The following is a 14,174-nucleotide window of genomic DNA, read 5'->3' as shown; positions in this document are numbered from 1 at the left end:
GGGTAACAAGAGCGAAACTCCGTCTCAAAAAAAAAAAAAGAAAAAGTTCTTGAGATTGGTCGCATGACAATGTGAGTATGCTTGGCTGGGTGTGATGATGTACACCTATAATCCCAGCACTTTAGGAGCCTTTGCAGGTGGATTGCTTGAGCTCAGGAGTTTAAAAGCAGCCTGGGCAATATGGTGAAACCCCATCTTTACCAAAAAAATGCAAAAATGAGCCAGGTGTGGTGGCATGCACCTGTAGTCCCAGCTACTTGGGAAGCAGAGGTTGCAGTGAGCCAAGATTGCCCCACCATACTCCAACTTGGGTGGTGAGTAAGACCCTGTCTCCTAAACAACAATAACAAAAAAACACAGCATGAATATATATATATATATATATATATATATACTACCACGCCCGGCCCCTAACATGAAGAGGTTTCGCTGTACTAAACAGGCTGGAGTGCAATGGCACGATCTTGGCTCACCGCAACCTCCGCCTCCCAGGTTCAGGCAATTCTCCTGCCCCAGCCTCCTGAGTCGCTGGGATTACAGGCACGCACCACCATGCCCAGCTAATTTTTCGTATTTTTGGTAGAGACGAGGTTTCACCATGTTGACCAGGATGGTCTTGATCTCTTGACCTCGTGATCCACCCGCCTTGGCCTCCCACAGTGCTGGGATTACAGGCTTGAGCTACCACGCCCGGCCCCTAACATGAATATATTTAACGGTACTGAATAATATACCTAAAAAGTGGTTAAAATAGTGTTTTATCTTATGTGTATTTTACCACAATTAGAAATTTATTTATTTATTTTTGAGACAGAGTTATGCTCTAATACCTAATTTTCTTTTTTTTCTTTCTTTCTTTTTTTTTTTTTTTTTTACCTGGGTGCAGGTGGGTTGAAGCCACAAAGGGCGTCAGCCCCTAATTTTGGTATTTTTAGTAGAGAGGGTTTCTCCATGTTGGTCAGGCTGGTCTTGAACCCCTGACCTCAGGTGATCCACCTGCCTTAGCCTCCCAAAGTTTTGGGATTACAGGCGTGAGCCGCTGCACCTGGCCAGAAATTTTAAAATACAATTTAAAAGATACTTGTATATCAGATGGCATTCTACAAAATAAGGCCCTGAGTGGCTTGGGTCATTATACCAGGGAGTGTGGGTGTTGGCCCCAGGAGGAGCATCCCTGGAGCAGTAAGTGGCAGAGGGAGGGGAGGGGATATTGGCCCGGGCGGTCTGGAGACCTGCAGGGGAGGTGGAAAGAGGATTGGTGTGAGTTTAGGAGCAGGTAGTGGGAAGGTGAGGGAGGTGGGGAGCGTGGGTGGAAAGTACACTGAGCTGGCTGTTAGGGCGGGTGCCTGTACTGATTTTGTTGCTCACTTGCTGAGTGACTGTGCCACCAGCATCCCTTGCTCTGTCCTCCTTAGTACCACAAGGGGCTGCACCAGCTGCTCTTCGGGGACTCTCTGGGGTGACTGTCTTTGTTCTTTCCCACAGTGTTCCCAGCCCTGTGCTCATTAAAAAGTTCTCTGATACCTCCAAAGCCTTCATGGATATCGTGTCAGCCCAGGCCAGCAGCGGCTCCACCTCTGTCCTCCGATGGGTTAGTGTCTGGGGTTTAGTTTCTCATCTGGCATCTCCCAGGGCCTGCCTGATTTGGTGACTCTTGGATGCTCCCTGAGAGGGGTTTAGGCACCCTGGGGACCTCAGACAGATCCTTTTGGGATTTTCTGGAATCAGTGAGAACCTGGGCTCTTTTCCCTCCTGGCCAAGGCTGGTGGCACTGAGGGACTCTGATTTTCTTCCAGGTCCTGTCCTGCCTGGCCACCCTTCTGCGGAAGCAAGACCTGGAGGCGTGGGGCTACCCCGTGACCCTTCAGGTGTACCATGGGCTGCTGAGCTTCACAGTGCATCCCAAGCCCAAGGTGAGACTGCTAGATCCCCAGAAAATGGGGAAAGGAGACAGCCACCCACCACCCAGCCCAGCACAGCCCAGACTTGGCTAGCTCAGTGGCATCGGGGAGCTTGCCCTGAGTACTGGCTTCTGCTCTCTGCCTGTGAGGCATCATGCATTTAGATGCAGAAGGCAGCCTCCTCCAGGAGACTGTTCACTATACTCTGGTGCTTTGTCATTCATTGCCCTGTTGGCACAGACTCTCCCCATGTGTCTGTTCACCTCTGCAGGGAGGGCAGCATAGTCAGGGGAGTCACACAGACCTAAGTTGGATCCTGAATTCACCGTCTGAGGTGTGAGCTTGGCAAGTTACTTAAACTCTCTGAGGCTCAGCTTCCTGACTATTAATTGGACAGGTATGGTGGCTCATGCCTGTAATCTCTTTGGGAGGCCAAGGTGGGAGGATCATTTGATGTCAGGAGTTTGAAAACAGCCTTGCTAACATAGTGAAACCCCATCTCTATTAAAAATATAAAAATTAGCCGGGCATGGTGGCAGGCACTTGTAATCCTAGCTGCTCAGGAGGCTGAGGCAGGAGAATCCCTTGAACCTGGGAGGCAGAGGTTGCAGTGAGCCAAGATCACACGATTGCACTCCAGCCTGGGCTACCGAGTGAGACTGAATCTCAAAAAAAAAAAAAAAAAAAAAGATAATTATACCAACTTTGCTAGAGTTGTAGGGAGACTCTAGTGTTCCCCACAGGCCTAGTGCAGTTCCTGGCTTAGGGCAGGTGCTTGGTAAGTGGTGGTTCCCCACTGTTTCCTCTGGAAATTTAGGGCAGGAGGCAATAACAATAACAGTCATGTGATCACTCCTAGTACTCAGCACCGTCGGCCCAGGTGGTCTCATGCCTTCTTCCATCGGTGCTCACGTGATCTTTTCCTCCTTCACTACGGTGACACTTTGCTGACCACTGTATAAAAAGTGGCAGCCCCTGCTTTGTTGTCTGCACAGTACTTTTTATCTTCTGCTGTGTATTTGTTTTCTGCTTCCTGGCTGGAAGGTGAGTTGCCTGCTATTCACTGCCAGTTTGCCAGGACCTAGAACAGTGCCTGGCTTGGTGGACACTCAGTGTTTGCTGGATGATTGGGTGAATGAAGAAATCCCTGTTTAAAGATGATACTGAAACTCAGAAATTTAGTAGTTGGGCTTGCTTAAGGCCATTTGGTGAGTTAGTTGTAGAGCAGGGATTTGAACCGGGGTTTGTCTTGCTTCACAGCTCAGGATTCTGTACTTGTCAAGGTCCTGGCATAGCACTGGATTTATAGTAGTCAGATCATCATTGGATCTATATGTTCAGCCAAAGCTTGTTGGTTGGTGATGGTGCCGGACACCCAGGATGCTGGTGGAATGCTGATCTGGCCTTGTCCCCTGCTTTCCTTGCCCCTCAGATCCGGAAGGCTGCCCAGCATGGAGTATGCTCAGTTCTCAAGGGCAGTGAATTCATGTTTGGAGAAAAGGCCCCTGCCCATCATCCTGCTGCTGTTTCCACCGCTAAGTTCTGTATCCAGGAGATTGAGAAGTCTGGAGGTGGGGAAGCCAAATGGAGGGCAGGTGGATGGGAGGCCGTGGCTGGCAGAGCATGACAGGGCCTGCTGCAGGGAGGCGGCTGGTGTCTCAATTCCCCTTATGTCTACCAGGCTCCAAGGAGGCCACCACCACACTGCACATGTTGACGCTGCTGAAGGACCTGCTGCCCTGCTTCCCAGAAGGCCTGGTGAAGAGCTCCAGTGAGACTCTCCTCAGGGTCATGACCTTGAGCCATGTGGTGAGTGCAGGCCCAAGAGCTGGAGAAAGGGGGGTCTACAGTGGTGGCATTTGGGGAACTCGCTGGTCAGTCAAAAAGCAGGGCCTGGGGTCTCCCTCCCTGGCTGTGTTCTTAGCTAAAACCAAGGGTACCACATCAATCTGTGGTATTTGGCTGGGCCAGGCCATATCAGGGTCCCCTTCCAGTTGGAAGCTGATGTCAGAGATCAGGTCACAGTCAGGGTGATCTGTAGTGGACTGGTACACCCTCCCTCTGCCCCCGGCTCTATGTACCCTATACCAATTTTTTTTTTTTTTTTAGCAGCTTTAAAGACACATGAAAAATGATTCTCTGTATTTCCACCATTTCTAGCACAATTCTCTAAATCTTTATACAGTCAGCCCTCTGTATGTGTGGGTCCCACAGCCATAAATTCAGCCAACCTTGGATTGAAAATATTTGGGAACCGGGCATGATCGCACATGCCTATAGTACCAGCTACTTGAGTGGTGGAAGTGGGAGGATTGCTTGAGCCCAGGAGGTCGAGGCTGCAGTGAGCCATGGTCATGCCACTGCATTCCAGCCTGGGCAACAGAGCAAGAACCCTATGTAAAAAAAAAAAAAAAAAAAGGGAAGAAAAAGAAAAGAAAATATTCAGGGAAAAGAAAGTGGTTGGTTGCTTCTGTACTGAACATGTAGTTCTTTTCCTTGTCATTATTCCCTAGACAACAGCGTGTAGCAGCTATTTACATAGCATTTATATTGTATTATGTATTATAAGTAATCCAGGTGAGTTAAAGTATATGGGAGGATACGTGTAAGTTATATACAAATACTACACCATTTTATGTAGGGCCCTGAGCATTGGTAGATTTTCTGTCCATGGGGGGAGGTCCTGGAACTGACGCCCCACACACACTCCTGCCAGTTCACTGGGTATTCTCCCGTAGTGTTTATTTACATACATACCTTTAAAATTGTGAAATGTAAATAACATAATCATCGTTTAAAAGGAAAAAACAATTCAGAAGTATATAAAGTAAAAATCTCCTTCTCCAAACCCTGTTTCCTAAGGTAGACAATGCAAATAACTTCCTGGGAATCCTTTCAGACATTTTCTCTTTGGATAAGCAAACATACATGATAACACGTGCAAAGGCCAGGTGAAGTTCACGCCTGTAAACTTAGCACTTGGGAGGCCAAGGCGGGAGGCAAGGAACTTGAGACCAGCCTGGACAACATAGTGAGACTCTGTCTTTACAAAAATTGAAAAATTAGCCAGGCACAGTGGCATGCACCTGTATTGGTCTCACCACTGCACCTGGCGAAAGAGCCAGATTCTGTCTCAAAAAAAACAAAAAACAAAAAAACCCACAGCTATAATTATAGCATGCAGACCATGCCTGCGTTTTTGGCTGTTATGTTAAAACCATTTTGTTAATATTTCTGTCTTTAAGTCATTTAAAGCTTTTTCAGTGGCTTCCATGTCTTACTAAGGTGACAGTCCTCAGAGTATCTCTGTGTGGGGGGCATATGTGAGGTTCAGGGGGCCCTCAACTCCCTAGCACATGGGGTAGAGTGGAATGTTGAAGGGTCCAGGGTCAGCTGTGGACTTTGCAGTTCCTTTCTAAGCCTGTGTGTCCCCTCCAGCTGGTGACAGCCTGTGCCATGCAGGCCTTTCACAGCCTCTTCCACGCCAGGCCTGGCCTGAGCACCCTGTCGGCAGAGCTCAACGCCCAGATCATCACGGTGAGGCCTGTTGGTGGGGTGAGGGGCATTGTGCGGGCATCCCTTGGGAGGCTGGGGGCACTGGCCCTGTGCCTTTTCTACAGAGTGAGGTTGGCTAGGCTGGGGTATCCCAGTGGAGGTGGCCAGTAGAAACGGAAGGAAGATTAGAGTCCAGCCACCAAATCCACATCAGTGTCCCCAGGAGCTGGGACCCTGTCCCTTGACCTAGTTAACTTTAATGAACTATTTCAGCATGGTCTTGTGGTGCTCACAGATACCTTGCGCAGGGCTCTCAACCTTAGAGGTCTGTGGATGGATTTTGGGAGGGGAAACAAATCCCCCAAATTAGCAAAATGTCCTTTTTTTTTTTTTTCCTCTAAGAAGGCCTCTGGCTTTTGTCAGACTCACAAAGGGATGTGTGACCCATGGTACTCCACTGCTCCTAGAGACTGTTCTCCCAAAGAATCAGAGCTGGGAGGGCTTTGTGGAGAAGGGGCAGGTAGAAGCTGGGAAAGCCAGGGGGGCTCTGAGTACCAGGATCACACTCACTGTCCCCAGGAAATTGCTGGTGCCGGGATGGGAAGGGATCATCATTGTGCTGTTGCAGACTCCACATGCTCAAGTCACCTGCTTTTCCCACCTCTAGGCCTTGTATGACTACGTTCCCAGTGAGAACGATTTACAGCCCCTGCTGGCCTGGCTTAAGGTCATGGAGAAAGCCCACGTCAACCTGGTGAGGTAGGGATGAAGAAGGGTTGCTCAGGGCCTCTGTCCAGGCTGCCAAGGTGAGGGGTGCTTAGGGCCTGTGTCCAGGCTGCCAAAGTCAGGGGGTCCATTCTGGCTGCTGAGATGGGGGGTCCTCAGGGCCTCTTGGTCTTGGCTGCAGGGCTGGAGGGTTCTCAGGGCTTCCATCCTGGCTGCTGAGGTTAGGGGTGCTCAGGGCCTCTGTCCTGGCTGCCGAGGTGGAGGGAATATAAGCCGGAACCTGGAGAGGCTGTTCAGCCTCCTGGGGCCAAGCGGCGTCTCTGTGTCAGGTGGGCTGCAGAGCAGCTCTTGTTTCTGTGAGGCACGAGATAGGACAGTGCAGCGTTCTAGCCAGGTCTGATTCCTGCCAGATCTTTTGCCAGCCAGTCATGAGGAACAGCATGGTGGCTGCGAGCACTGTGCCCAGGTTGAGGCCTGAATTTCACCCTGCCTCTTGACACTCGCTGGCTGTGTCTTCCTGTGCACTTGCTTTCCTTGCTGTGGGATATCCTTTCTGCGGCTCTACTCCACTCCCACCTGGACTGATGGCTCCTTTCTCTAGGATCCATAGGCCCGTGAACCGACTTTCTGCTTTGTGTCTGCATACTTACAGGGTTTGGGCTTGGCCACTTAATAGTAATTTCACTTTTCATTGGGCGTGGTGACTCACTCCCATAATCCCAGCACTTTGAGAGGCCGGTGGATCACCTGGGGTCAGGAGTTTGCAACCAGCCTGGTCAACATAGTAAAACCCCATCTCTACTAAAAATACAAAAAATTAGCCATGCGTGGTGGCGTGCTCCTGTAATCTCAGCTGCTCGGAAGGCTGAGGCAGGAGAATTGCTTGCAGTTGGGAGGCAGAGATTGCAGTGAGCCGAGATCGTGCCATTGCACTCCAGCCTGGGCAACAAGAGTGAAACTCTGTTTAAAAAAAAAAAGAAAAAGAAAAAGTAAGTCCACTGTTCTGGAATAAGGCTGAGAAGAAACTGAGTATATAGTAAACAACTGGCGACCTGCGTGGAGAGAGGCTAGTGTCTCTAAGGCCTCATGGCTCTGCTGTGCTGGGTCTGTCTTCCCCACAGCTGAAGGGTTCCCACTGCCTGCTCTCACCCAGGCATGTGCCAAGCACTCTTTATCTATATTTCTTCTCACTAATCACAGCAACCCCATGAAGAAGGGTTTACCCCAATTTATAAGCCAGAAACCGAGGCTCTGTGAGTGAGCTAGTCGTGCAGTCCTGAGGAGCAAGGCTGGGTCTCTGGCCCAGGCCTGCCCAGCCTGTGTTGTTTTTCCTGCACCAAACTGCCTTTATTGGGAGGTGTCCAGAAATGGCAAAATCACCCCATTCGCCACTTCTTAGGCTTCATCCTCATGGAGCACACCCACAGTTGGGCCCCATTGTGTGTCCCAGGATGCTTGTCCCCCTCAAGGTAACGCATAAAAACTGGAAGAAAGCTAAATGTTCCGTGGAGGGGAGAAATACAAGCAGTGAAGTACTGTGCAGCTATTAGAAACAATCAGACGGCCTGGTGCAGTGGCTCACACCTGTAATCCCTGTATTTTGGGAGGCGGAGGCGGGCAGATCACTTGAGGCCAGGAGTTTGAAACCAGCCTGGCCAACATGGTGAAACCCCATCTGTACTAAAAATACAAAAATTAGTTGAGTGTGGTGGTGCACACCTGTAATCTCAGCTACTTGGAGGGCTGAGGCACAAGAATCACTTGAACCCGTGAGGTGGAGGTTGCACCACTGCACTCCAGCCTGGGTGACAGGGTAAGACCCTGTGTCAAAAAAAAAAAAAAAAAAAAAAAAGAAGTGGTTGTATGTGCACTTAAATGGAAGGAATTCTAAGATAGATTGGGGAAATGCAAGGTATAGAACAGTGGGTGTGGTGTGATTGTTTCTCTGTGTGTACTCTGGAACCAGATTGCCAGAGTGTGAATCCTGACCCCATTACCAAGCTGGATGGCCTTGGACAAGTTATTTGATTTCTCTGTGTCTTTTTTCATTCATCAAATGGAAATTGTAATAGGATTTATCTCATTAGTTGTTACAAGGTTTAAATGAATGTATGTCATATCAGTGGCTGGTATATGGTAAGAGTTATATAAATGCTACCAGGCCAGGTGCAGTGGCCCACACCTGTAATCACAGGGTTTTGGGAGGCCAAGGCAGGAGGATCACTTGGCCAGAAGGTTGAGACTAGCCTGGGAGACACAGTGAGATCCTGTCTTTACAAGAAATAAAAAGATTAGCTGAGCGTGGTGGCATGTGCCCGTAGTCCCAGCTACTCAGGAGCGGAGGTGGGACGATCGCTCGAGCCCAGGAGTTTGAGAGTCTGTGAGCTATGAGTGCACCACCACCACCACCACCACAACAAAAAGAAGTTACTGTTTTTATGTTTGTATATTTTAGAACTTCTGGAAAGGTATTTAAGAAACTTAACCTTGATTTTCCCCTAGGAAGTGCACAGAAGGGTGAGTTAGGGAAGGCACGCCCTTCATTTTACACCCTGAAGACCTGTTTCAATTATTTACCACATGTAGTTGTTACTTGAACAGTAGTGCCCCGCCTCTTTTTTTGTTTTTTTAAGCGGAGTCTTGCTCTGTTGCCCAGGCCGGAGTGCAGTGGTACGATTTCGGCTCACTGCAACCTCTGCCTCTCGCCTCTCGGGTTCAAGTGATTCTCCTGCCTCAGCCTCCTGAGTAGCCGGGACTACAGGCGCACACTGCTACACCCGGCTAATTTTTTGTATTTTTAGTAGAGACGGGGTGTCACTGTGTTAGCCAAGATGGTCTCTATCTCCTGACCTCATGATCTGCCCGCCTCGGCCTCCCAAAGTGCTGGGATTACAGGTGTGAGCCACCGCACTGGCCTGACAGTGCCTTTTTAAAAATCAGCCACCAGAAGGGCCCGATGGAGCCCTGTAGATCAGTGGATTTGTGATTGTTGTCAGAGCTGGGCTGTCTGAGGGTTGAGCCTTGGTTGCCCGGGTCCCCAGGGCTCAGGGCCAGGCCCCACAGAAGCCTTTTGTCTTGACAGGTTGCAGTGGGACCTGGGGCTAGGCCACCTCCCTCGCTTTTTTGGAACTGCAGTGACCTGCCTCCTTTCCCCACACGCGCAAGTGGTGACCGCTGCCACACACAGCCTCAAGGTACTACAGCTCTAGCTGAGGAAGCAGAGAGCACAGAGGGTTCTGAGGACTGCCCTGTCTTCTCCCAGCACTGGCCCGTGGCTGCCAGCTCGGGCCCAGAGAGACTGCTCTCAAAATGGGAGAGCGTGGTGGCATGTTTGTTTGAAGCTGTCTTGGACTCCCAGGAAGCTGTTGCCTGGGAGGGAAGAGTGGTCCTGGGGGGCCGCCTTGGGCCCAGATAGCCTGTGGCCTCTCTTTGCAGGAGATCCTGAAGGAATGTGTGGCTCCCCACATGGCTGACATCGGCTCCGTGACCTCCTCGGCCTCAGGCCCCGCCCAGTCTGTTGTCAAGATGTTCAGGTAAGGATATGGGGTCCACATTTGGAAGAAATGGGGGTACCTTGAGGAAAGCTCTATATGATGACAGGTGCTCCACTGTCCACCTACTGTGGGCCAGGCTGCAGTGCCAGTGTTTTACAGGATTGCCGGCTGCTTACTGAACACCTGCCAGAGCAGCCACCACGGACACATAACGTGAGAGCTGCCATAGTGTGGTGCTGAAGGGTGTGGACTCTGGCACCCGCTGGGTTTCAGTCCAGCTGTATTGATTGGAGGTCGCAGTCATCTGGAGCAAGTTCCTCTACCTCTCTCTACCTCAGGGTCCTTGTCAGTCAAAGTGAATAACAGGCAGGGGAGGATGAAATGAGGTGACACAAGGACAGTTCTCAGAACAACAGTTAAGCATTTCATCGTTATAAACCACGACGGTGCTAGGAGATGGGTGCCTCCTCCATTTTACAGATGGGGAAGCTGAGGTCACCCAACTGGTGGCAGCCCGAACACAGAGTCCACTCTTACTCACATGCCGTGCTGCCCTGCACACCTGTGAGAGGAGCCATTGACAGGTGCAGGCACCACCCACTTCATCCTCCAGCAGGTAGTGAGCAGAGCACTAGGCCCTCCTGAGTGATCCAGGCAAGGGGCTGGGACCCTTGGTGTCTCCTCTAGGTCAAGGTCTGTCTGCACAGCTCCAGGGTGTGGTACTCTGATGACTGTTTCTCATGTGGGAGATAGGCCTGTCTCCTTTGGATCTATCTAAGATGAAGTTTCAGGAAAACTCAAGGAATACAACTCCCCCAGCCCCAGCCCCAGTCCCATCACTTCCCCACACTGACTCCTATTGGCCATTCTTGCCGAAAATCTCCAGGGGCCTAGACTTCCTTGGGAGATAGAGCAGACCAAGGTGTGCACAGGCCAGAGGGGCTAGAGGCTCTTCCTCTGTCCAGGCCACCTGTCTACCGTGTCTGCTGCCTTCAGTCAGATGGGGAAAGCATGGGGTGGTGACAAGTCACAGACGTCGGAGGCCCAGTGTTCCTAGAGTGACCGGGGCAGTTATTGCATCTCTCCGAGCCCGGGTTTCCCCATCTGAAGTCGGGTCAGATAACTACCCCATAGGCTTTTCTTTAAGCACTAGGATTATCTAAAACTGTTAACATAGGGAGCGTGGGCACATCACAGATGGTACTTCTCTTCTGTTGTCTCTTGGGGCCCCATTCTTGCTGGCCAACTAGTGTCTTTGTAGCTCAGGGTACTGGCCGTTGACTTTCTCCAGTGGGGGCACAGGGTGGCGTGAGCATGACCCTGACTGTGCCACTCCCTTGGCAGGGCAGTGGAGGAGGGCCTGACGTACAAATTCCACGCGGCCTGGAGCTCCGTGTTGCAGCTGCTCTGTGTCTTCTTTGAGGCATGTGGGAGACAGGCCCACCTAGTGATGAGGAAGGTGAGTGGCGAGCGGCTGGGGCCAGGGCAGGAGGTGGTGCTGGCCCTTGGACTGTGGGCTACTGGAGGGCACGTGTCTCTGTTATCTGTGCACTCTGCTCCCCACCTCACCCTGACAGGGCCATAGCAGGTGCCCCATGCGGTGTCCCTGGAAGGTGACTGACCAGCAAGGAAGGGGCAGAAAACAGGGTGGGAGTCCCCCTACCTGCCTACTAGTCTTCGTTTTTTTTTTTTTTTGAGACGGAGTTTCACTCTTGTTACCCAGGCTGGAGTGCAATGGCGTGATCTCGGCTCACCGCAACCTCCGCCTCCTGGGTTCAGGCAATTCTCCTGCCTCAGCCTCCTGAGTAGCTGGGACTACAGACATGCGCCACCATGCCCAGCTAATTTTTTGTAGTTTTAGTAGAGACGGGGTTTCACCATGTTGACCAGGATGGTCTCGATCTCTTGACCTCGTGATCCACCCGCCTCGGCCTCCCAAAGTGCTGGGATTACAGGCTTGAGCCACCGCGCCCGGCCCTGCCCACTAGTCTTTGCTGGAGTTGCTGGTTTTGAAACTTAGGAAATCTTACCCCCCCCTTATCTTTTAAGTTTTAATTCTCTAAGTTTCCTATAACGAGTGAGTATAGCATTGATGTTCTATACAGCCCTAGGTCCCAGGGAGGTTCCTCCAGTCCAGGGTTAATCATTTAACAATCAGGGATCACTCAGGGATCCTGAGCAGACCCTAGTCCAGGAGAGAGTGGGGGCCTGAGGACAGCCCCCAGACTGGTCCTGCATCAGCAGGGACAGCAGCTCCTGGCTTCTTGGGGCTCTCCTCACTGACTGCCTCCCATTGCTGGAAAAAGGAACCCCTGTGGGAGATCAGGGTCTCCCTCAAGAGGCCTGGCCTGAGCCCTGATAGATTAGATTGGCCAATTTGGCTTCATCCAAGAAGCCAGGCAGGCAGGGCCATGAAAGTGTGGCTGGTGGAGGGCTGTCGCCTGGTGAACCAAGGGTGCAGCTCTCTCTCCTCAGTGCCTGCTGATTGCTGATTGTTGCATGCAGTCAAGATAAATTTGTCCTGTTTTCAAAGATAATTGGAAATCTACATTTGTATGTGAAATTTTCTGATTTTTACCTGTTAAATGTAACAGAAGTTTATAAAATCCTAGGTCCTGGATTTTATAATCACCAGTGGTTAATTGGGTTCTCAGTTTGTACCCTCTGGTGTAGCATTGAACTCAGGCCCAAAATTCCGGCCTCATCCATTCGGATGCTGGCGGGGTTTTGTCGTGGGTCCTGCTCTCGAGCGTGTCCTGATGTGTGGTCACTCATCTCTGCTTCAGTGCCTCCAGTCCCTGTGTGACCTGCGCCTCTCCCCTCATTTCCCCCACACGGCGGCTCTTGACCAGGCAGTGGGGGCTGCGGTGACCAGTATGGGACCTGAGGTGGTGCTGCAGGCTGTGCCTTTGGAAATTGATGGCTCTGAGTAAGTGTGACCCTGGGTAGCTTCCCAACAAAGCCCCAGAAGTCAGCCGGCTTGTTCTCTCCCCTGGAAAGGATGTCCACTGCTGAGGGCTGAAGTCTGTGTGTCAGTGCAGGGCTCAGCAGGAGGGGCCAGAGGGGGACTCGCTCTGTTCTGGGCTCAGTAGCCTATGCGCTGCCCTCAGGGCTGTCCCCTCATCCTCATTGGGTTCTTCCCATTCTCCTCCCAGAGAGACTCTGGATTTCCCACGGAGCTGGCTGCTGCCTGTCATCCGAGACCACGTTCAGGAAACGCGACTTGGTTTCTTCACCACCTACTTCTTGCCCCTGGCTAACACCCTGAAGAGCAAAGGTAGGAGACCCTTGTCTGTGTGTGACCTGAGACCCCCGCACAGTCCTGGAGCCTCCATGGAAGGGGTCGGGAAGGGTGCCGAGTCCCACGCACCCAGCCTCCGGGACACTTGGCAACATCCTCTGCCAAGCAGGTGGCCAGCCAGTGCCCAGTGCCCACCGCAGGGGCCTTCCCTCCCTGCTGCTCCGAGGTGTGGCCAGGCGGCCCTCCCTGAGGTAGAGCTCGCCCTGCGACAGGAGACAGCTGCCTTCACGTGGAGCTGCCCCATTTGGGCCTTGTTCTTCCCCTCTGCATCACAAAGAACAGCTGTGCCCCTTCTTCCTCGTGAAAAACCTTGAGATCGATTTTGTAAAAATCTGTGATATGTTTGTTTGTATGTATACATACTTTCATATACTTGTAGGTATATTTATGGGTATGTATGTGTATATGTATGTACACATAGGCAGTCACACGCCACGTGACGTTTTAATGATGGTGATCTCCTAAGATGATAATACAGTATTTTACTGTACCTTTTCAATTTTTTTTTTTTTTTTTTTTTTTTTTTTTTAAGATGGGGTTTCACCCTGATGCCCAGACTGGTCTTAAACTCCTGACCTCAGGTGATCCACCCACCTTGGCCTCCCAAAGTGCTAGGATTATAGGCGTGAGCCACCGCGCCTGGCCACCTTTTCAATGTTTAGGTGTGTTTAGATATATGCATACTTAGCATGGTGTTACAGTTGTCTGCAGCGCTCAGTACGGCAACATGCTGTTTGTAGCTCCTAGGTTTGTAGCCTAGGAGCAGTAGGCTACACCACATAGCCCAGGTGTGTAGGGGCTGTGCCATCTAGGTTTGTGTGAATACACTATGCTGTTCACAACAAAGTCACCCACCAACACATTCCCCAGAACACATCCTGTCAAGTGATGCATGGCTGTAGATGACATGTGTATTTGAAAACGATGATTACCCCAGAGGTGCTCTCGTTCAGATTGTACGTCCTCAGTCCCCTGCCCCTCTTCTTTCAGACATGATTTCTTATCCCTCATGATCATGGTCTCCTCTCTCCGTTTATCGTCTAGTTTACTCCTGTCCTGTGTTAGGCAGACTCAGGCCTACTTGAGGATAGGCAGAGCATGGAGTTCCATTGTTTGGCCTAGTGAGGGCATCAGGAGCTTTTTGTTTTCTTTGGATTTTGAGGATCTAGGGCAGCATTACTAACCTATTTTCACCCACTCTCTGTTTTTGTAAATAAAATGTTTTTTGAGTTTTTTTTTTTTTTTTTTTTTTTTTTT

At 50.8% G+C, this 14,174-nt stretch overlaps 1 protein-coding gene across 1 annotated transcript in view; it reads left to right on the top strand.

The window, feature by feature from the left end:
• RRP12 (ribosomal RNA processing 12 homolog) overlaps positions 1 to 14,174 on the top strand; it is a 50,582-nt gene that overhangs the window by 16,020 nt on the left and 20,388 nt on the right. The window contains exons 5-15 of the mRNA XM_032281180.1: positions 1,486 to 1,591; positions 1,797 to 1,913; positions 3,334 to 3,472; positions 3,583 to 3,710; positions 5,340 to 5,438; positions 6,064 to 6,155; positions 9,205 to 9,316; positions 9,558 to 9,655; positions 10,961 to 11,075; positions 12,403 to 12,545; positions 12,772 to 12,893. Coding sequence (XP_032137071.1) covers positions 1,486 to 1,591; positions 1,797 to 1,913; positions 3,334 to 3,472; positions 3,583 to 3,710; positions 5,340 to 5,438; positions 6,064 to 6,155; positions 9,205 to 9,316; positions 9,558 to 9,655; positions 10,961 to 11,075; positions 12,403 to 12,545; positions 12,772 to 12,893 — 1,271 coding nt within the window. The remainder of the gene's footprint in view (positions 1 to 1,485; positions 1,592 to 1,796; positions 1,914 to 3,333; positions 3,473 to 3,582; positions 3,711 to 5,339; positions 5,439 to 6,063; positions 6,156 to 9,204; positions 9,317 to 9,557; positions 9,656 to 10,960; positions 11,076 to 12,402; positions 12,546 to 12,771; positions 12,894 to 14,174) is intronic.

This window comes from Sapajus apella, unplaced genomic scaffold, assembly GCF_009761245.1.
Source record: "Sapajus apella isolate SASKATOON/1434 unplaced genomic scaffold, GSC_monkey_1.0 scaffold13, whole genome shotgun sequence".
In the NCBI taxonomy this organism is placed as follows: Eukaryota; Metazoa; Chordata; class Mammalia; order Primates; family Cebidae; genus Sapajus; species Sapajus apella.
Note: the sequence above shows the minus strand (reverse complement) of the source record. Positions and strands in the feature narration are given on the sequence as shown.